Genomic DNA, 21,537 nt, shown 5'->3' on the forward strand with positions numbered 1-21,537 from the left:
TAAGCAAAATTAGTGCTGCTAGAAAGAATCAAAACAAGTGAAAACCTAAAACACAAAAGATTGCCTAGACTGACGGACGGACAGTCGGCCAGCCGTTGTAAACAAAGATGACGATGAACCCAATTACTTTCCGGCGTGCTATCTCTACTTCCCCTTTTCTCTCACACAGAATTAAACAAACAGGTTTTTCTGCATTATTATACTTATTATTATTGCAATTATTACTATTATAGATACATTTAAATTACCTATTAATTACGAGTATATCATAAAGCTGGCACATTTAGTTTTACCCATTTCTGTTTATGATAAAATTGTTAAATTCTATACGGAAATGTTAAAATTAGATGAAAAAGATTCATTCTTTTTTAAAAAGTTAGAAACTTTTCTTTGCAGACAATGAAATTGTTCAAATGTTTCGGTTATCGACTCCAAGGGAAGATTCAAATAACTTACCCGTGAATCGAAAAGCATCAAAAAGGGCGAATGGGGGTAGTAGTTCTGGTAGGATGTTAGATGAGAGATTTATTAAGATTTTAAAGATATTTAAATGGGGCCCTGATGCAGAAAAGGCTTTAGAGGTACTTAAACTACGAGTTGATCATCGATTGGTTCGTGAGGTTTTGAGTATCGATGTGGATGTAAATGTTAAGTTGCAGTTTTTTAAATGGGCTGGAAAAAGACGACATTTTGAACATGATAACACGACGTATATGGCTTTGGTTTGTTGTTTGGGTGATTTGGGAATGTTTGGGGAGATGTGGAAGGTGATTCAAGAAATGGTACGGCAGTTGGTTGTTATGGATCCTAAGGATTTATCGGAAGTTGTGAAGCTGTTGGGGAAGGCTAAGATGGTTAATAAAGCGCTTTCGCTTTTTTATCAGGTGAAAGGGCGGAAATGTAAGGTGAATGCTAGTACTTATAACTCGATTATCTTGATGCTAATGCAAGAGAATCATCCTGATAAGGTGTACGATCTTTATAGCGAGATGTGTAATGAAGGTACTTGCTTTCCTGACACGGTAACATATGGTGCTTTGATTTCGGCGTTTGCTAAGTTAGGTTATGATAACCCTGCTATAAGATTGTTTGAGGAAATGAAGGAAAATGGGTTTTATCCTAATGCTAAGATTTATACTACTTTGTTAGGAATACACTTTAAGGCAGGGAGGGTAAAAAAGGCTCTAGATTTAGTGGCAGAGATGAGAGACAAAGGCTGTGCACCAACTGTTTATACTTATACAGAGTTAATAAGGGGGTTTGGGAAAGCTGGAAAGGTAGAAGAAGCATACAAGATTTACATCGACATGCTAAAACAGGGTTGTAACCCTGATGTTGTTCTCATAAACAATGTTGTCAACATATTGGGCCGGGCTGGTCGTTTAAGCGATGCTCAAAAGGTTTTTGAGGAGATGAAGTTATATCATTGCCAACCGAATGTGGTGACATACAACACTATGATTAAAGCCCATTTTGACTGTAAATCTTCACCAAAGGAGGCTTTCTTGTTATTTGAAAAGATGAAGGAGAATGGCATTGTCCCTAGCTCTTTTACTTACTCTATTCTCATTGACGGTTTTTGTAAAACAAATAGAGTGGAAAAAGCCTTGTTGCTTCTCGAGGAAATGGATGAACAAGGTTTTCCTCCTTGCCCGGCTGCGTATTGTAGTTTAATTAGCACTCTTGGAAAGGCAAAACGTTATGAAGCTGCAAACGAGTTGTTTCAAGAATTAAGGGAGAATTGTGGGTCTTCTACTTCTCGGGTTTACGCCGTCATGATTAGAAATTTGGGGAAATGTGGGCATTTGGGTGAAGCCAGGGATCTTTTTAACGAGATGAAAAAATTGGGTTTGGTTCCAGATGTTTATGCCTACAACGCACTCATGTCGGGCATGGTAAGGGCGGGATTGATAGATGAAGCATATTCCTTGATGAGGGATATGGAAGAAAATGGTTGTGTGGCTGACATGAACTCGCATAATATAATTTTAAATGGATTGGCAAAGAGTGGTGGTCCACAACGGGCAATGATTATGTTTGAGAAAATGAAACGTTCAAATATAGAACCGGATGCTGTCACTTATAACACCCTTCTTGGCTGTCTCAGTCATGCAGGCATGTTTGAGGAGGCTGCTAAATTGATGAGAGAGATGAAGTCACTTGGTTTTGAATATGATTCTATTACATACTCATCAATATTTGATGCAGTCGGCATGATTCATGAAGAACCCACGCATCAAATTTAGAGGTGGTAAGTACAACCCATCTACTTAAGAGGAAAGTTGTCCAAATGATATTCCCAATGCATAAAACCTCTTGAATCATTATATTCTAAAAATTGTAATATCATTACAATAATGAATGTTTTGTAATAATACTTGACAAACTAAGTATATATGAATAGAAAAAACTATTTGATAAAAAGTATTTCGTGCTAAATTAATCCAACTATATTCTGATAAACTGTCATCATGTTATGAATTTATTGAATGATGGTGCTTGTTCATTTAAGTAATTTTTCTGCCATGAATAAACAGAGGTACTTGCTATTTAGATCTTCATTATATATTAGAACATATAAGGTTGATGTGATATTTTGAATATTAAAGCAATATCTTATGTCACATTTTAGGGAATGCCCTGATGAATGTAAGGAAGCTATATCAATTTTGATGTTTGCAGCTGCAAGATTTACCGGAATTGCGCGAACTCAGAAGTTTATTCGTTGAGAGAAATGGGAATTATCTTGACCCTTATGTAAACCAAGAGGTGAACGCATACATCTTTTTGAACTGTCTTCCAGTATATAGATGAGTATATTGTAATATAATCGTTATCATGATCACGATTAACGCCTTTATTACTTAAAAGTACGGTAAAAAGGGCAAAACGAAGTTTTTGGGTCCACCCAAACTCACCGGTTTCCGCCTATACTAAAAAAGTAAACTTTCCCTTTTTCCTACTTCTAACATGCAAACATCTTGCAGGATTGGTCTCCATATGGCAATGGAACAAACAATGAATCACCTAAATCCCACCATGAAAATGGTTGGAAAGAAACTATCAAGAAACAGAAAAGAGGAATGACAATAAACAAACGGACATATTAAATAAGGACCACACTATAAAAGATGGTTTGCCCTGCAAACCAAAGAATACAGTTGAAAAGGTAGAGAGAAAACACATGGTCCGGCTTATTGGAACAGTTCGCCCTATAAGCCAAGGGCTATAGTTGAGAAGAGCGACACAAATACACTGAACTGGCTGTTGGAAACAGTTAGCTTTACAAGCAAGTAAGAAAAACATGATCGTGGTCGTGTATCTCCTTATTGGTCGAGAAACACTAGCTATAGCAGTGAGAGTGCAACTAGTCCAGAATTCAGTACAGGTCCGGCGATAGTGCGTCTGAGGATGTACCTGGAGGAAGAAAGGTATAAACATTTAGATCAATGGCTCCTCCTAACATTGAAACTGAATCAGCCAAAAAGCCAACGATTTCTACAACTTCTGTTTCTGACTAAAAAGACAATAATCTTCAAAGTGATACCCGAAGAAGGAAATTCTATGGGTTAAGGTCAATGGGGCCTCCATACATCAAAACATATTTAAGCAAAAGGCCGTCAACTCTGCTGAAGAAAAGATTTCTGGACTGGAGTACAAAGAGAGTAATATCATACATGAAGAAGATTCTGTAAACATTAGTAAACCATTACCAATATCAATGAGGAATCGTAGACCATTTAAGCCAATTGCAGGTTCTTCTCAGGGAAACAGTGAAGATCCAAAACTGGGTCCTAGGCTTTCGAAGGGTGAAAATCTTGATCATGATGAAATAGAGGATGATCAAGAGAGAAAAATGGACATATTTTTGTCACAATACAGCAAAAAACCCTCAAATACCTGCTCCAACGTGCTAAGGTCAGTTTTAAGGGCGGCAACTTGTCAAGAGGATCCAGCTTTGAATTAGGTCATGTGCATCCTAAACTTCCTGATTATGATGAATTTGTAGCACGATTAGTAGCTTTTAGAATGAGTTTTTAGTCATGTTTCTTGTAGGTTTATATTTTGTGGTAGTATTTTCTAGCATTGTTCACCTGTATCAACTCCTTGCTTTTATATTTTACTAGAATTAGGTTTTACCAATTATCATTTTAGTTGTTACCATATGGTTTGCCACTATGGAATTGTTCAATGTGTTGTAATCAAAACTGGTATGCATTTGATCCAGCTAGAAATGGCATTTGATAATGTCATGAAAGCTATTGGCCAGCAAGAAAAGACCAAAAGTACTAAAATGATATTGTTTGTATTATTTTTAAGTTCATTGACTAATTTGGAGGTTAGAGCAAAGTTCTTATTATTAATATTGGACAATTAACTGAGATTTTTCTCAATTAGTATGTCCTTGTGGTATAGCTGTACTTTTTAGAAAGACCATCAATCAAATAAGATTCATCAATAATTTCATTTCAGTAAATATTTCTAAAGCCCACCATCCCCTAGTTGGTTAAGTACAAGTTTTTTAAGTGCTACCATTTCATTCATAAAAAAATTTTCTCGTTATTTTGTCATCAGTTTTGTTATTAGGTGCAGTTATTCATTATCTTAACAATCATTGAAATTTGAACTTAAAACATCCTGAAAACTTTGCCTTTGGAACCTTAAACAAATACCATGTATTTTCGTTTTTTAACTTTAAAACCTTCTTTGAACTTTGAAACTTCAACAAAACTTGAACAAGATTGTAGACAGTAGACATGACTATCTACATTCAAATTATAGATACTACTTACAATTAACTTGGTATATTTGAGAACAATGAGACACATTAAATGATCTAAAATGAATCTTGGACAGCCTTGAAAAGCGACAATGTTGTTTGAAACCAGATTAACCTATCTAATTACACGAAACTAAAATACGATAATGAGGATGCTTGACTACCTTGTTTGGGTACCCAACATGAATCGAAAATCATTACCAGCACTTCAATTGAAAATAAAATAATAATAATTGTTGCAGTTATCAGTTATGGAAACAAAAGCATCGAGTATAAAGACAAGAATCATTTTCAATACTTTTCTGGTTCTAAGTACTCAACCAACTTCTTTACAAACACACAAAAAAGGGTGATCCGCATGAGACTCGGCATCAAAAAATGTTACCAGAGTGGTTCCTCTTTGGCAAAAGGTGTAGATTGGGGGGAACACCCCAATTCCCGGTACCGCATTAGTACTGACATGCCCCAGTAAGACCCCTCCACCAATTCTTCAAAGACACACCATGGCTGTAGTTCCAGCATACAGATCTCACATCCTGATCACAGTAAAATTAATATATGGTAAATCTTGGCAAAACATCGACGTGCCCGGATGTCCTTCAATATCAAGCCACTAGCCTGGCATTGTGAAAGCTACATCATTCACTGGAAGCTTCAATCAAACATCACACATGGTTCTAACTTCTTTTGAATGTACATAGGGGATTCAATTGACGCAACAATGACACCTTTTGTCAAGAATCTACTGCTGCATCATTGGTTTTCTCTAGGTAGTGATCATTCAACTAAACTTTGCAGGAATATAATCTTTAAATCTGTCAGAAGCAATAGAAAGGGTCCATTAATGTAATAAACTGCGAAGGCGCTATCACTTGATTCCATACCTTGTTACTTGACTCCAACGAAAAACATGCATAATATACTGAAAGAAGAAAAGATAGCAGAAACCAATATCATGGAAAGATAATGATGCAGATTTTTTCACTCAAACAAATGGCTCATTGACTATAGATGAATCAAAGACCAAAATTTGGGTAATTCTTATTCAGAAAAATCAAGATTAATTCTGAGTTCCTAAGTAGAACACAGACAAGTGTATAAAACTTAAACCTAGCCAAGACTTTAGGAATTAAACAGAGAAAAAGGAAAGTGAATCAAACACAAATTCTAATAACATCAATAGATAAAATAATCCCAGTTTTCAGCTCAAGTCAGCACCAAATAATGGGACTCAAAATCAAAATTGGGCCAGAACAGTTGTGGGTTGAGCTACAGGTCTGGACCACTACATGGGTCAATCCCGACTGCATTTAACAATATTTTATAATTAGCAAAAAGTATGCCATGGCACTAAGCTGTGTTAAATGGTTGCAGCTGTATTTAAGTAGGCATGGCAGTTTTGGCCAATTTCCTTACGAATGATTGAATGAATCGATCTGCTTATGTAAAAAGCGAAATTATATTTAAGAAATATTTAGCACACGGGTCGAAAATCCAGTAAACTGTATTTCAAGTGTATAAAACCTCTTGAATTATTTAATTCTAATAATTAGTTTTACGTCAGTTGAGCTGGTTGTTTAAAAAATATTCAAAACAGTAAAAAGCTTTGGACTCGTAACACTCCAAGGATTTTAGTTTTGTTTACGTCTAACAGGCAGGCCTGGGTTGGGTTGACCTATAATCACTATATTGTCCAATTAAGAAGAGATACATATATAATTAACACGGGAGATCCCCCTAGTATAACTTAAATTGTTCCCCTTTTAGCTAAATATTAGATCTATTTGAGAGACTTCAGTTGACTCTCAACCCATTACCCCTTTTAGCTACATACTTAACCCATCTGAAATTACAAAAACCAAAACGACTCATTCAAAAGTAAATACGCCAACATTGCTACCTCTATAGGATATGTTACCTGTAAAAGAGAAGTAGATCCTTTTTTTCTGATCATTGTGACAAGGCGAACCGCGAACTTGAAATACCACTTCTGGTTTCTGAAGAGGAAAACTGAGTAGTTGTCTTTTGTGCGTTTATCTCGCTTTTCACCAGCAATGATGAACATTCTAGCACATCTTCAGTATTTCAACTCACAAAGAACCGTTGACTCACATGTTTTGATGAAAAAGATTTTTGTCCACGTAACATACTTTCTACAGGACAGTCACACGAACTGTCACACTGTTGTAATACATTGTCATACTTGGCCTTTTCTGATAGACGTTTCTTCAAGAAACAGGGTGCAGTCAGTTAATTGGATGTTTCTCCGCTACTCAAAATCAACACTTCATGGTTTTTGACAGCCTGTGTCCTCCCCTGTCAAAACCTAAAAAAAAGGAGTCTACTTTTAGCATTGAAACAGCAGTTTGATTCTGAATTTCGGAACGATATATTTACTTTAAGTTAGATCAAATTACCTTGCAATCTGAATGTTGGGGAAGTGACCAAAAAGAGTACGCTACCTTCTTTTGCGCTCATCTCCTTCTCTTCGGGGATATGTAACTCTAAGCCATCAAACATTTGGGATAAGAACATACCTTGATGCAAACCTATTAACTCCTTAAACCACCTCTTAAAGTGAACGTGACTATGATCTAGAAGTTTCATAGAGACAAACAATTTGATACACTCAGAAGTTCCCTTTAACATGAGTATACAAGATTAATTGTTTCTCATAGCATATTATGAATACAGTTCAAATCTGAAACATAAACATCTATGATGTTAACACCTAACGCAAGGCTTTTTTTTTGGTACAAAGTCAGGTAGAACTTACTTGAGACTTCACAACAAAATAAAAAGGTGACCAACTACTACGTTATAATACAATCGATTATTGTCCAATAAATCAAAAGAGAGTTACATCCTAAATATCACACAACAAGTCAATATGCTAATAACAAAAGAATCTGTTCAAAAGATACATCACCCGCTAACATTTTCAGCAGAAACATCATTATCTTCATAATCTCCTTGTTGTACCTTTGTCATCTCGGCTTGCGCTCTATCAAGTATCTGCCTTTTCTGCAATTCCAAATCTTTAAGAAAATCCATCCTCATTTTTTCCAGCTCTATCATCTGTTGTATCTTGCTCTTTTCGATCTTTTCATATATTTCACTAAACTTATTGATAGAATCTGCAAGCATTTTGAATGAACCCCCAGGTTCTGATTTCTTGGGTGGAAGCAAATCTGAATCCGAACCATCATCATCATCATCATCATCATGCTCACCCTCTAGAGAATCTGATTTAACAGACCCGACCCTTGCGTCAATCGGTCCATTTGCACTATTTAGATTAGTATTATGTTTTACGGGGTTCAAATTCAATGATAATAACATATCCATTTTCTTGAAATATACCCATTTAGTATCTAAATGTCCACCTCCTTTTAAATTAGCCATCTCTTTTTTGTACTTTTTCTTCAACGTATCTAAACGATTTCTACATTGAGAATCTGTTCTTTCTATTTTTGATACTTGAGAAACTCGATCTGCAACTTCTTGCCATTCTTCAGATCTGAGACTTTTTCTTCCACATTGAAGAAACTGATCGCCCCAAGCTTCTAATAACACAAAAGTCTCTTGTTCACTCCAATCTCTAAGTGTATTTCTTCCGCCAAAGGATCGCTTCCGTGTAGAAGTAGGAGGTGGAACTCGAGGTGCAAGTTCATAATTTAATAATAAGCTCTTCAACTTCCTCTTTTTGGGATGCCTTTGCATATTAACACTGACAATACTTTCTCTTCCATTATGATCTTCACCGTTTTCATCATCCTCGTCACCATATTGATTAACATTATCAACACCATCATTCCCATTTTGCAGAGCAGAATCGTTCATATCACCATCACCAACATTTGTTTCTTCTTGTTCTTGTTCTCCGTTTTCATCTTCTTCTACTTCTACTTCGTCATCATCATCTTCATCAACATATTTGTCAACAGTCCGAGACTGTGTGTAACTAACATTATTAACCGACACTTTTGGCATCTCAGACGACCCATAACCTTGATTCAAACCATTACTCTCCGTGAACTTAGACTCTTCACGAGTATCATCCATCAAATCACCAAACAATAAGAAATCCCAATATCCACCAAAAACCAAACTGCACCAAACAACAATCACATTATTCACCGAGAATCTTATAAAAAACCTGACCAATTTACATTTCTTCTACTAAACACAAACATGGCAGGGTTCACGAGAAACAGACCCGTAATGTAATAAAACGCAAGGACGGATTCTGATACTAAGTTACTAACACATGTCTAATGCACCGTTTTTACAATTCGTGCACAAGATTTCTTGGTGCATCAATGTAAAAACCGACGCATCACGACAATGCACCAAACTCTTTCCTACTCTTTTTGTCCTAAAAAACCCATTTCTCGTGATCATCGGCAGAAATGACAAAACATATCTTTACAAGAAAAAAAAACATACAGTTCACATTAAACAATATATAAAACTGTTTTATATGCAAATTTATTACTAGTATTATCATTATTGGTTAACCTACACTCAACATCAATATACAACTAGTTTTAGTAGCTAAGAGAATCTTTCTTAACTTAGAAATAATCTAGGGCTATTATAGAATCATAACCATACATAAAGGTTTCATCTTTTTAACAAGTAAGCACATTAAACATCTTTCAATTTCATTTTCTTGATAAATAAATAAATAAATAAAATAATTCATTAAAAATAAATACTATAAAAAAGTACCTTAATTTGATAAAATTAGAGGAAATTAAGGAAAACCCAGTGAAGCTTCAAGTTCAGTTGGAATTGGGGAATCGAAATTGTGATGATTTGGATATTGTTTATTTATTATTATCATCATCATTATTGTGTATGTAAAAATAAATATAAAAAAATAAGAAAGTGGACAGTATGCATCCAGAATGGATTTTTATATTTATGTTTTTTTCAATTTCAATGTTTTGTCAAAGCCGTGAGGTTGTTATGTTCCGGGTCAATGGGTCCTACCCAATTGAGATATGGATCTCTCGTTTTTAAACGTTTTCATGAAATGTTTATTCATATTCACGTTTTCATGAAATGTTTATTCATATTCGTTCGTTATTTGGTTAAGAAATAAACATAGAACACAACTTTATTTGCCCTTTTTGTGGCAATAAAGCTTGAAAAATTAGATGAGAATTTTGAGTTCCATGACATAATGTAAGACTATATACCACCAAAGTTTTCATCATCTAGACTATTTAATAAAAAAAATAAACTCTCATTTTTAAAAGTATTAAAAAATTGTGTAATATTTTTACCTACACCACATTTAACATTAACGATTAAATTATACTATTAATCATTTATTTTTTATAATATCCTCATTAATCATTTATATCAATTATTTTTATATTAATTATTTACACTACGCGATGTCACCTCCACCACCACACCGTCATCGCCACGACCACCACCACATTGCACGGATACTGTGCTAATATACCATCAATATAATTATTTTAACCCTTTTACCTTTTCATAATTAGCCCCATTATTTTACAGATATTAGATTAAACTTACGAGACCCATTCCATAGCCAAATTCTTATAGGGTGTTTGGTAAGAAGAAATCATGAGAAATGAAAATGTATTAAAAAATGTAAATAATGGAAAAGACAATGAATATTTTAAAAAAAAAATTTTGATTATGTCGTTGTATATACATACAGAGAATGGATATAAGAGAAATACAAAATTTTAATTAATGATTAAATTCACACATATAACATTATTAAAAAAATATTAATTCTCTCTAGTTCTCTACAATTTATAGAGAATGGAGAATAATTGAAATGATTCTCACTTCTCTATTGTTGATTTCATTCTCCCATGTCACCAAACAAGAGAAGTCTTTCGTAATTCCTTTTCCTTTTTTAAGTTTAACGTACCAAACACCCCCTTGATAATTCCCAATTTCTATCCACTCTCATTGCCCCAATAGTTGTTGATGCTCCCTCACTTTTTCAAATAACTTAAAACTATGAACAAACATGTATGATTACAATCTTCCACCTTACTTTATTTTTTTCGTTTTTCTTTATCAAAGATTGATTATACTTTAGGTGAGTCAATCATTTTTTTGTCATATTAATGTTTGCTAACTTTGCACCTAGAATTGTATTTGGATGTTTTATATTTTTTTTCATTGTTGGTGTTGCGAAATTCATTAAGATCTTTACATTTTGGCTGTCTTACAAACTTTCATTAGTACTCATTGAACATCCAGGTAAAAGTGCTTTGGTTTGGTGGCTCTACAACATTTGGAGTACACTTACATGTATTATCGACTTTTAATGATAAAGTTGATTTTAAAAAAAGAAAAACAATATTTATTTTGATTTGCACCAACAAGCTAGTTCTCATAATAACATTAGTTGTTTGTCAAAATACGATGTTTTATTTCACTTTACATAATACATCCATGGACTTATCAAAACTCATAATTGAAAATGAAGATAATTATCTAGCGAAATCCAAATTTGAAAAGTGTTGACGAGTTGTTAAAGAGTGTGCGAGAATTTTGTTTTTAGAGAATACATTCATGGACTCAAAGACTTATAATTGAAAATGAAGACTATTATCTATATGTAATTTTAAGAATGACAAGTTTGTCACATTGCAATGTGACGGAGACGGTTTCTATCGAGATATACATGCTATCGATATTATAGACAAAAGAACACATCACCTGGTCTGTCCTCTCGAATTTTAGGTAGTAAGGGAAAAAATGATATTTGAGTATATAAGCCAAAAGACTTAAAACATAACTACGAACCATTTTTATTAATATACATGGGCACCCATCATTTTGTCAATTACCACCAAAATGTTGTCACCTAGTTTCGGGATCTAATTTATGTATAATGTAATATGCTAAATTTGAGAATTAAATTACTATCTGTAAAACTGTAAAAGGTATACCCTAATACCGTATGTTCTTTAGGAAAAAAAAATGTGCAATAAATTAATTGTTTTGAACTTTTGATAAATGAAATAAATGGGCTTCAAGTCTCGTCTCTCGATGTTAGAGACTTGAGAGGATATCTATACAATTGCTAAGAACATAAACTGCCTAACATAAAATCAATATCAATACTAATTATATATGGGAAATGATATCAGTACCAAAACATTTGATTTATTGACCATAATGTATTACTTTAATAGCATACTGTACAAGCCAGTATAGGATGTTTGTGGTACATCCATTAATAAGCATGGTACGAATATCATTTTCCTTTATATATATACTCCTTTATTAAACAAACCCTCATTTCCCCTGCTTAATTTTAAGAACTTAAAATGACACATTTACCCTTCATCTTAATAAGTCTTTATTTCTATTTTATATACTGTAACTAAAATGCCCTTAAAAAAAATTCAACATCTATCTCTACCTCACACAGAAACACATAGCAAAAATCCTAACTCAAAATTTGTCCCCTTTCATATCTCACGCAAAATTCATTATATCTCCGACCGCAATGAAATTACTTTTACGTTAATAACCGCACTATCTCCGTCATTGTAACCACCGTTGTATTGCACGGTCACCAATCTAGTATCTAAAACATTAAAATTAGACTCTTGATCAAGTAAAATGACAACACAACTATTGATGTAATCTTTATCGAAACTAGGAAATTCGGACCCCGCGTTGCGGGGCCTCAGTTGTCTTGTTGAAACGCTTATATTATTGTGGTGTATTTGTGTTGAACCTTCAACCACTTATTAATTAGAAATCATTTTGTCATGAATATGTTTGTTTAAAAGTGTGAAAAAAATCAAAAAGTAATTCGTAGTAGAAACCGAACGGGATATGATATAGCAAAAACATCAAGATCTTAGTTGAGCGTTCAAGTGGATGCGATGTAATAAAATGTAAATTGTGATACGACGTGTGACACAAAAAGATTGGATGACACAAAAAAGTTGGATGACTTAATAATGTGGAAAAAAAACTAAAAAGTAACTTGTAGTAAAAAATCCATAAAGGATGCGATTTAGCAAAGTCTGAATAGTGGTACGGGGTTTGACAACAACAAATAGCAACTCACACATAGGCAGTTTAGTATGCAAAAAAATATGTGGAAAAAATCAAGAATAACCGAAAGAGAAAAAACCCAAACGGAATCCAATATGACAAAATCTGAATAGCAATACGGGGTGTAAAATCAACCATTGATCAAATGACACGTGTTGAACGTTGATTGTTGACAAGTGGCAAAATATTAATGGGCATGACATTATTCATAGCCATGCCCTTTTATATATATATATATATATATATATATATTAATGTTATATATATAGTAAAATTTGGACAACCCACATAAACCACCCAACCCAATCCAATTCATCTAATTGGACAACTCTACTGCTAAAAAGACCACTCAAAAGAAAGAAACACAAGCAAATCTCACACATGAGAAGATGATGATGATGGGGTTTGCAGCGGGAACCTCATCTCCCCCTCCTTTACATTCTTCACCACCTCTTTTCTCTCCATTTTCATCTTCTTCGCAACCCCCCTTTTTCCTTCATTCCTTTTGCCAAAGAAATCCCAAACATGATTTCACTAAAAGAAGAAAGCTTTATGCTTGTATCCAAAACAACGACGTCGTTTCCGTTTCCTGCCAACGAAGAGCGATTCTCTTCATGGGTTTTTCTCTTCTTCCTTTCTTAAATTCGAAAGCAATAGCTTTTCAAAATCTTGCTGCTGCTGCTGCCACTGATGATGATTTGGGTATATGTTCTATCTGACTCCTTTTTCAAGATTTTATATATGTGTAATGCTTTTTTGCCTAATTATATGTAAAATGTATTTGGGCCTTTGTATTTCTTAGGTTGATTTTTAGGAGAATTTAGTAATTTCATGATATATTTATCTGAGATTTATAGTGTTGTTATGAAAAAGGGGACAGTTAATTAATGTTATAAAACAGCATTTGGTAACTTTATGATTTGTTTATCTTGTGAACATTTCCGGATATGTACCTTTGACTACCCCCAAGATGTTATTTTGGTGAGCTTAAAACCCGAGAGAGAAATCAGGCCAGTTAACTTGACCACTAGGCGACCTTGGTGGTTGTTAATGTTATATATTTAGCATATTTGATGGGGTTTTAGTGTTAGATTGGTGAATCTTGAAGATCGACATTATAGTTTATTTTTCAAATCAAGAAAAAGGAATGCTAGTTAAGATAAGTCATAATGGTAAGTCAAGAATATACTTGCTTTTCTATTAAAGATAAAAAGGAATAAGTTGGAGCGAAAGAAACCATATGAAAGTTCTTTAGTTTGCTATCATACCTGGAAGAGGTATATCGGAATAGGAAAAATATATATATTTTTTTTGTTTCATGATGAAATGTACCCGGAATCAGGACACAACATGATTACTACTATACCATAAATTCATTTTCCATTCAGTATTAAAGAAAGAAGATTCTTTTCCACTTGGATGACCAAAGACTAGATCATGTGTACTTTTGATTCGGCGAGTCATAAATTTGATTCACATGGGGTAAATATAAACCTTATTAACCCTTTGTATAAAACACAAACTCTCTTTGTATAATCCTAGCGAATCACCAAGGGTTTCAAAGTGACAGGTTAAAGAAATATATATTACACTAGGTTGTTTAACTAGCTGCTGAGTTAGAACAGTACAAGGCTTAAGCATGGTTAGAATAATAACACAAGTTGACTTCAGCTTGGGACTTGGGAGAACTAATCTCTTTAGTCAGTCGCTCATATTGCCTACACCCTACTGGCCTACTTACAGACTTATTCATGCCACTGATGTTTTTTCTTGCGCTAATACATGGAAACATGGATTAATTTGTTATTGTGTTGTTTCAGAAAGTTTTGAAAGGGCGCATGAGCTTAATCAAATATCAGAGGTCGGCCACTATTCTAGTTTAAGTTGACATTATGCAGATGTTTTTTGATCTGTATGAAAATTTACCTCTTACAATATTTTAAATGCTTTCAATATGCAGTTGATTCCTTTCTTGTGTCTTAGGTACCAAATGCAGCATCAAACCCCTCTCTTACACTTTTGAATGGACTTGGAATAATTACTACAGGTGTGCTTGGTGCCTTCTATGCATTGGCTCAGAAGGAAAAGTCAGCTAACCTTGCAACAATAGAATCCGTAAGCCTTAAATAGTTTCTTGAATGCTAGGTTGTAAAGCTATTAAAGGAAACTTTTTACAGGTGCAAATCATTTAAAAATAAGCTCGTACGTCTATACACCTAGTGAGAATGCTTTAGTTTATGATAAGATTAACTTTTTGTGTTTTTGCATAAAACTGCATGCAAAAAATGTGAACCTCTGAATTCATCTTTTACCCAAAAATGTGAACCTCCTGGTAAGAAAGCTCATAGCTAGGTGATTGTAATGTTAAGTTGTTCCTGGATTTTGAGGTCAAAAGATAACAAAGACAAATCTTAATATGGATTTTGTTACTTAAATAATTCCAAAGTTTTCTGCACTAGTGAAATTGTGAAGTCTAATACCGGGATTATTTGAATGTGTCTTTAGACCGATCAATGTTGGGGCTAAATGGATGTGTATTTAGACTGAAAATTGAAATTTGAAGTCACTATAGTCAGTTTGTTGAGTGTTAAGGTTAATTAATTAGTATATACTAGAAATAAACATCCGCGCGTTGCCACGGGGTTTTTATAGTAACATCGCGGATAAGTGTTCATTGAGCTTAAACGTAGTTGTGTATTCCACAAGTTATCGCAGATCACACACCTTGTAGCGGGACTCAAGTAGATTATTTTTTTAGATGACAATGTTATTTGAGTCACTAACAAACATTAATTTGACACTCTAACAATATAGGCCAAGAATGATCAGTTTAAAGAAAAATAAACGTCACACCAAACACATGTTAGGTATAAATGGAAGTTGTTTGATAGAAACATAAGAACCTAATATAGAAACTTTAATGGTTAAAACGTAAAGAAGCAAAAGTTAAATATAGTTATACTTCATGTATTATATTCTGGTACAAAACATGTTATTGACGGGCAAAAATGTAAAAGATAAAAAAAATTTAGAGGGTTAAAAGGTGTAGAGGTAAAAGTTTATGGGCAAAAATGTAAAAGATTAAAAGTTTAGGAGTTAAAAGGCAAATAGGTGAAGATGGAAAAAATTATAAAAGATTAAAAGTTTAGGGGGTTAGAAGGTAAAGAAATAAAAGTTATATGCATGTATGGTTGTAACTTAGGCATAAAAAGTTGTAAAAAGTAAGTTGGTTTTTAATATATATATATAAATATAAAAAAGAACAGAGTACCTTTTGCCTTTTTAGTGCAGTGTTATTTGTGAGAACCGACTTTTGGTTTTAGTATGCAGTATATAGTTGTAACAGATACAAAGATAGTGGTATGTAGTACATTATGCAGAAATTGTTGTAAAAAAGCAGTTGGTTTTTAGTATATAGGTAATAAGTCTAGTATCATGATGAATTGACATCACCGGACTATTTATTTTTTTAGCATCTCATGTTGATCCTTCAAGTCATAATAATTACTTTGAAAGTAGAGAAGTCCACATCGGAATGAAGTTGTAAACTAAAACAATTTGTTTGGCCTCACAAGTCGATTTTAACTCCGGTGAATGGTTGTGCAGATGGAATCTAAGCTGGTTGAAAAGGAAGCTACAATTGTGTCAATGAAGAAAAGCTTCGAGTTAAAACTACAAAATGAAAAGGAAGAAAGAAATGAGCAAATAAAAAAGGTGAATCAAGAAAAACAATCTTTAATGACCCAATTAAGCTCAGCACAAAACACGGTAAACGGGCTAGGACAAGAGCTTCGGAAAGAGAAAAAGTCCATCCAAGATCTCGAAAACCAGATTGACCTTCTTAGTGTTGACCTCAAAAAAGCTTCCGATGATAAAGAAGACCTTAAGATGCAATTGAAAGATAAACTTTTCTCCATTGAAGTCCTGCAAGAAAGGATAAATTTGCTTAACACTGAGATTAAGGATAAAGAAGATGAACTTGCAAATGTCAGTTCTGCCCTTGCTGTTAAAGAATCCGAGTATAAGAAACTGAGTTTGTTGTATGAAGAAACAGGGGCTGAATTGACTGGGTCAAAGTCAAAGATCGAAGGATTAAAACAAGAAATCTTGAAACTTGAGAAAGAATTAGAATTGAAAAGTTCAAGTATTGATGATCTGAATGCAGAAGCTCTTTCTTTACGTGAAGCAAAAAACACCATTAGCTCACAACTGGACTTTGCGAGGAAAGAGTATGCGGAGTTGAATCTTGTTTTGGAAAAACGAGCGGATTCTGATGCTAAGCTTTTGGAAGAAAGTGGAAAGAAACTCGAGGATCTTAAAGAACAGCTTGCGTCAACTTTGAGCAAAGTGGTCAAAAATGAAGAATTAATTGGTGAGCTGACCAACGAAAGAGATGATTTGAGAAAGACATTGGATATTAAAGCGGGTAAGGTCAGTAGTCTTGAAGAAGAGCTTTGGGTCGTCCAGCAAACATTAGAGGAAACGAGAAATGAGGCTACCGGGCTGACCAACGAAAGAGATGATTTGAGAAAGACATTGGATATTAAAGCGGGTAAGGTCAGTAGTCTTGAAGAAGAGCTTCGGGTCGTCCAGCAAACATTAGAGGAAACGAGAAATGAGGCTACCGGGCTGGCAGAGCTTCTAGAACATTCCCAAAATACATGCAAAAACCTCGAGGAGGAAGTTTCTAGAGTTCAAGCCGAGTATGCTGAGTCGAAAACTGCGTTACAGGAAAATATAGATGAATTAAAACAAACTGCTGAATTGTTGGCTAAAGAACTTGGGTCAACTAAAGATGTTTCTGAAAAAACTAAGGAAGAATTGGCTCGGGTGTTGGTAGAACTTCAAGAAATATCAGAAAACCGTGATAATCTGGGTAAAGAACTCGCGGATACATATAAGAAGCTTGAGAATGTGACAGACGAGCTTATAGAAAAGAAAAACAATGTAGTTTCATTGACTAAGGAAGTCAATGGTTTGGAATCCGAGATTATGAAAGACAGAGATTCAAGAAAATCAATGGAAACAGATTTGGAAGAAGCAACAAAAGCACTTGATGAAATGAACAAGAACACCATGATTCTATCACGGGAATTAGAGTTTTCAAAGAGCAAGATATCCGCACTTGAAAACGAGAAAGAAGTTTTGTACAAATCTGTAGATGAACAAAAACAGGCTATTCAAGAAGCCCGAGAAAACATGGAGGATGCTCACAGTGTAATTGTGAAATTGGGGAAAGAACGCGAAAGTTTAGAGAAGAAAGGAAGCAAACTCGAGAAGGAATTGGCAGCTGCTAAAGGTGAGATATTAAGATTAAGAAGTACAATTAATTCTTCCGGAACTGTCGAAAAGGTAAACAAGAATGAAAGTGTGAAAAAAGAAAATGAGAGTGGAAGTGGAAGTGGAAGTGAAGATGAAAATGCAGCAGTTGCTGTGAAGAAAGTTCGGAGAAGGAAGAAGGTTGTATCACAACAGAAAGAATCTTGAGAAGTGTGTGGGATTTTTGATATTGAGTGAAAGTTGAGGAAAGGTATTTGTAATATTTGATTCTTAGAGTAAATTATAGAGGTAACAAACTAGCAATGTAGCATTTGTAACTTCGTAGCAGTTGTAACTTTAAGCAGAATATTTCTTAAATTTCAAAAAATTAAAATGAAGTTTTAAATTTCTGGTGATAATATTGTCTGTGCTGCACAAATAATGTGTATACTGTATACGAAATGTTTATATGATATGATGCTTATTGGTGTATTCATGGGTGTTCTTGTTGGAACTAGGGTTTCTAAGTTGTCCCCTGTTTATTTCTAAAATTTTGCTACTGTTACGCTTTCGACTGTAACGGTTGGTGTATTATCGCTTCGTTTAACCTCATCTCTGTTGCAGGGCGAGAGCAAATTTCTTATATACTAATTCTTGTGCAATGTAGATGAATGTAATGTGTTTTTTTTTTTCTTTCTAGTTTTACTTATTCATGCATTTGTTAGATGAAATTATATGAAAATGATCATTAGTCCTGTAAACTTATAAAGAAGTACCATTTTGCATTGTAGAGTATGTCTTTAGGCAAACGGAGATGCATCCCTGTTCAGGCTACCCTGGGAAAGTTTAAGCATGGATGTAATCGCCCTAAGACCATTGGTAAAGGTTGGTTAACATGATAGGTGAAATAATGGTGAAGCAAAGTGAACGGTTAAAGCTATTAGGTGAAAATGCTAGGTGAAGAATGAAAAGTGAATGGAATCACCTAGGATGAAGGGTTAGAAGAATGAAAAGTGAATGGAATCACCTAGGGTGAAGGGTTAGATGCGGGCCCTTTGGGTATTTTGTTTTATTTTGATTGGTTATTAGAGTTCACAATGTCTATCACTCATTCTCCAAATACTGGTCTCTGTCAGCACTACATCAGCTCCACATAAGCCCAACGACTAAACAAGGACTAATCTCTTAAAACACCCACAATGCCAGGACTAGTTTAGGACCCACCACTTATTTATTTTTACCTTTTTAACCCAATATTCTACCATCTATTTAATTATACAATTTTAACCCTCAAACTTATACAATTTCAATTTTTTTTAATAAAAACACACTTAAAAATTTCATTAAATAAAAAACATACAATACAATAAAATAAAACAGACATAATACTAACACATTAATATTATTAAAACATAAACACACTTAATACTAACACATTAGTTTAAAGCATACACAAGACTAACATTCGGAGTAGTCCGAGTCCACAGTACTGTCGTTGTCATTGCGATGAATGTACCGATATGGTTCAGGAGACCTGGCGGCGGCGGCGGGTTGCGCAGATGCGTACTCCTCCCCGTGGTCAGTCGGGTAATCATCAAGATGACCACCACCGATAGCGCATTGCCAGAATAATGTGTGGTCTGGAGTGACGTTTAAAGTGGTAGTAGTAGCGGTAGAAAATAGTTTGATTGAGCCAGTCGATCTTCTGCCGAAGATAAATAATGTACTCATCTTCGACGGCGTTACGAACATGTTCTGCGGCTTTAAGTTGTTCAATTTCGGTTGTGATTGCCGCTTTGTTGGAAGTTATGTTCTTAATCACATTGTTAATTGCAAATCTGTTTATATCATTGTTAAGCATATGATCCTGTGAACGGTCATGTTTGGTATGTTGTTTGCCATGGTTTGATTATGAATGTGTGTTTTTCGCTTAGAAGAGTATGTGTTTTTTAGTAGAGACTAAAAAGGTAAATGGTTTGTGTATATATATATATATATGATAAAAAGGGACCAAAAGTGTAAAATTTTTAAAATTAGGAAATCTGGCCATTGAGGAATTAGTTGTGACACTTTTTTGAAAAACAAATTCTTAAGTTACATTGAAAAGGAAAAAAAAATTAAAACTGGAACGAGTCTCATCCCAGGGGGGACGAACGAACCATAACAGACTGAAGGACAAGTCACACCTAACGGTGTGCACTCATCCTCCATCCAAGAACGAGCGCAGGGACGGACTAGTACGTTGTGAATACTCTTAGGTATATTGTGAGGTAGTAGGGAATTAAATTTGAAGGTGAAGGGTTAAGGAGAAAAATGGGAGGTGATGATGATAAGAAGGTGATGTTGACGTAACATGAAAAATTATAGATGAAGAAGGTGAACGACTACAATTGGTCAGCGGTATTCTCGTAGCTGTTTTACAGGACTATGTAATTATAGGGGACCAAGTTAATAAATTGTTGTCCTACTTAGACTATCTCCAATGGGGGTGTTTTTGGATGCCTTTAGGTGCCCTTAGTGGTCCATGAATATCATTTGCCATTGAAGCTTGTTCAAAACTAAAGATTTTTTGATGTATGTCTTTACCTAAGGTCATGCCCTTAAGCTATCTCTAATACAAAATTCTTTTTTGTATATAGATGTAAGAATATGTAAGGATGTTTGTATGGTTGGAGGTAAAACTAAAGAATTATAAAGATATGTAAAGATTTAAAGGATTTGTAAGGATATGATGTGGCAGTTCAAGAACGCCTAAAGACGTCCTTAGCATTGGAGATAGTCTTAGCTAGCTATTTTGGTGTTGTTTCATATTCCAATGCTAGTAGCTATTTTGGTGTGTTTCTTATTCCCGTACTAGTAGTTATATTGGTGTTGTTTCCTATTCAAGTATATTGCCTATAAAATCATTACATTATTATCTACACAAAATCTCAATTTACACAACTCAGTTTTGGTGACATGTGTTTTTCAGTATGTATTTAGCAACTTCTTCCTTGTTGAATATGTGTTTGTAAATTCACCGAGTTTAAAAGAAAATTAAATCCTCCTATTTTGACTCCTAACATTCATGATGTTTAAACAAGATGGAACCAGACCATGGCCATGGCCATTAGAATGGGCTCAGGGTTATATGTGAATCATACGTTTTTTTTTTATTATTATAATTTTTTTTGTATAATGTAAGTTTCGTAAAAAAAAAATCTGATTTTGTAAAAACACCGAGTTTAAAAGAAAAGTGCTCTTGGTTTAAATCTATTAGTAATTGGTCCTCGATCTACACTGACGTGGAGTGTGGGAACAACATTACTTAAAGACAAAATTCATGTTGATTTGTAGTTTTTTTTATAAAAAAAAAAAAAAAGAAAAAAAAGATTAACTACCTCAATGTAAAGACAAAGGTGCAGGAAGTTTCAGAAGGG

At 34.2% G+C, this 21,537-nt stretch overlaps 3 protein-coding genes across 4 annotated transcripts; 2 read left to right on the plus strand and 1 right to left on the minus strand.

Annotated features, from left to right (window-relative positions):
• The first annotated feature begins 50 nt into the window (after positions 1–50).
• Positions 51–4,149, plus strand: LOC122580906 (pentatricopeptide repeat-containing protein At3g16010). Its single transcript, XM_043753053.1, has 4 exons — positions 51–183; positions 397–2,251; positions 2,633–2,769; positions 2,988–4,149. Exons 1-2 carry the CDS (start codon positions 108–110, stop codon positions 2,244–2,246), a joined length of 1,926 nt encoding a protein of 641 aa, XP_043608988.1. The 5' UTR covers positions 51–107; the 3' UTR covers positions 2,247–2,251; positions 2,633–2,769; positions 2,988–4,149.
• Positions 4,150–4,963: 814 nt separating this feature from the next.
• LOC122581850 (trihelix transcription factor ASIL2-like) lies at positions 4,964–9,676 on the minus strand. Its single transcript, XM_043754157.1, has 4 exons — positions 9,515–9,676; positions 7,198–8,891; positions 6,699–7,106; positions 4,964–5,595 (listed from the first exon to the last, which is right to left on the minus strand). The coding sequence occupies exon 2, from the start codon at positions 8,843–8,845 to the stop codon at positions 7,706–7,708; it is 1,140 nt and encodes a 379-aa protein (XP_043610092.1). The 5' UTR covers positions 8,846–8,891; positions 9,515–9,676; the 3' UTR covers positions 4,964–5,595; positions 6,699–7,106; positions 7,198–7,705.
• A 3,486-nt stretch (positions 9,677–13,162) lies between these two features.
• LOC122581307 (MAR-binding filament-like protein 1-1) lies at positions 13,163–18,537 on the plus strand. 2 transcript variants are annotated; one of them, XM_043753511.1, is made up of 5 exons: positions 13,164–13,561; positions 14,680–14,720; positions 14,843–14,974; positions 16,466–17,252; positions 17,379–18,537. In XM_043753511.1, exons 1-5 carry the CDS (start codon positions 13,249–13,251, stop codon positions 18,344–18,346), a joined length of 2,241 nt encoding a protein of 746 aa, XP_043609446.1. In that variant the 5' UTR covers positions 13,164–13,248; the 3' UTR covers positions 18,347–18,537. The 2 variants fall into 2 exon arrangements, with proteins under 2 accessions (XP_043609445.1, XP_043609446.1); XM_043753510.1 differs by having other exon boundaries at positions 13,163–13,561; positions 16,466–18,537.
• Positions 18,538–21,537: the final 3,000 nt, after the last annotated feature.

This window comes from Erigeron canadensis, chromosome 9 (assembly GCF_010389155.1).
Source record: "Erigeron canadensis isolate Cc75 chromosome 9, C_canadensis_v1, whole genome shotgun sequence".
Classification (NCBI taxonomy): domain Eukaryota; kingdom Viridiplantae; phylum Streptophyta; class Magnoliopsida; order Asterales; family Asteraceae; genus Erigeron; species Erigeron canadensis.

What these genes read in the sequence shown, in the direction of transcription:
- LOC122580906 (XM_043753053.1), top strand. Translation starts at nt 108, where the DNA reads ATGACGATGAACCCAATTACTTTCCGGCGTGCTATCTCTACTTCCCCT. An exon ending in ACACAGAATTAAACAAACAG is followed by an intron (nt 184 to 396) that starts GTTTTTCTGCAT and finishes TTTTCTTTGCAG; the next exon opens with ACAATGAAATTGTTCAAATG.
- LOC122581850 (XM_043754157.1), bottom strand. Translation starts at nt 8,845, where the DNA reads ATGGATGATACTCGTGAAGAGTCTAAGTTCACGGAGAGTAATGGTTTG.
- LOC122581307 (XM_043753510.1), top strand. Translation starts at nt 13,249, where the DNA reads ATGATGATGATGGGGTTTGCAGCGGGAACCTCATCTCCCCCTCCTTTA. An exon ending in AGCTTAATCAAATATCAGAG is followed by an intron (nt 14,721 to 14,842) that starts GTCGGCCACTAT and finishes CTTGTGTCTTAG; the next exon opens with GTACCAAATGCAGCATCAAA. An exon ending in ACCTTGCAACAATAGAATCC is followed by an intron (nt 14,975 to 16,465) that starts GTAAGCCTTAAA and finishes ATGGTTGTGCAG; the next exon opens with ATGGAATCTAAGCTGGTTGA.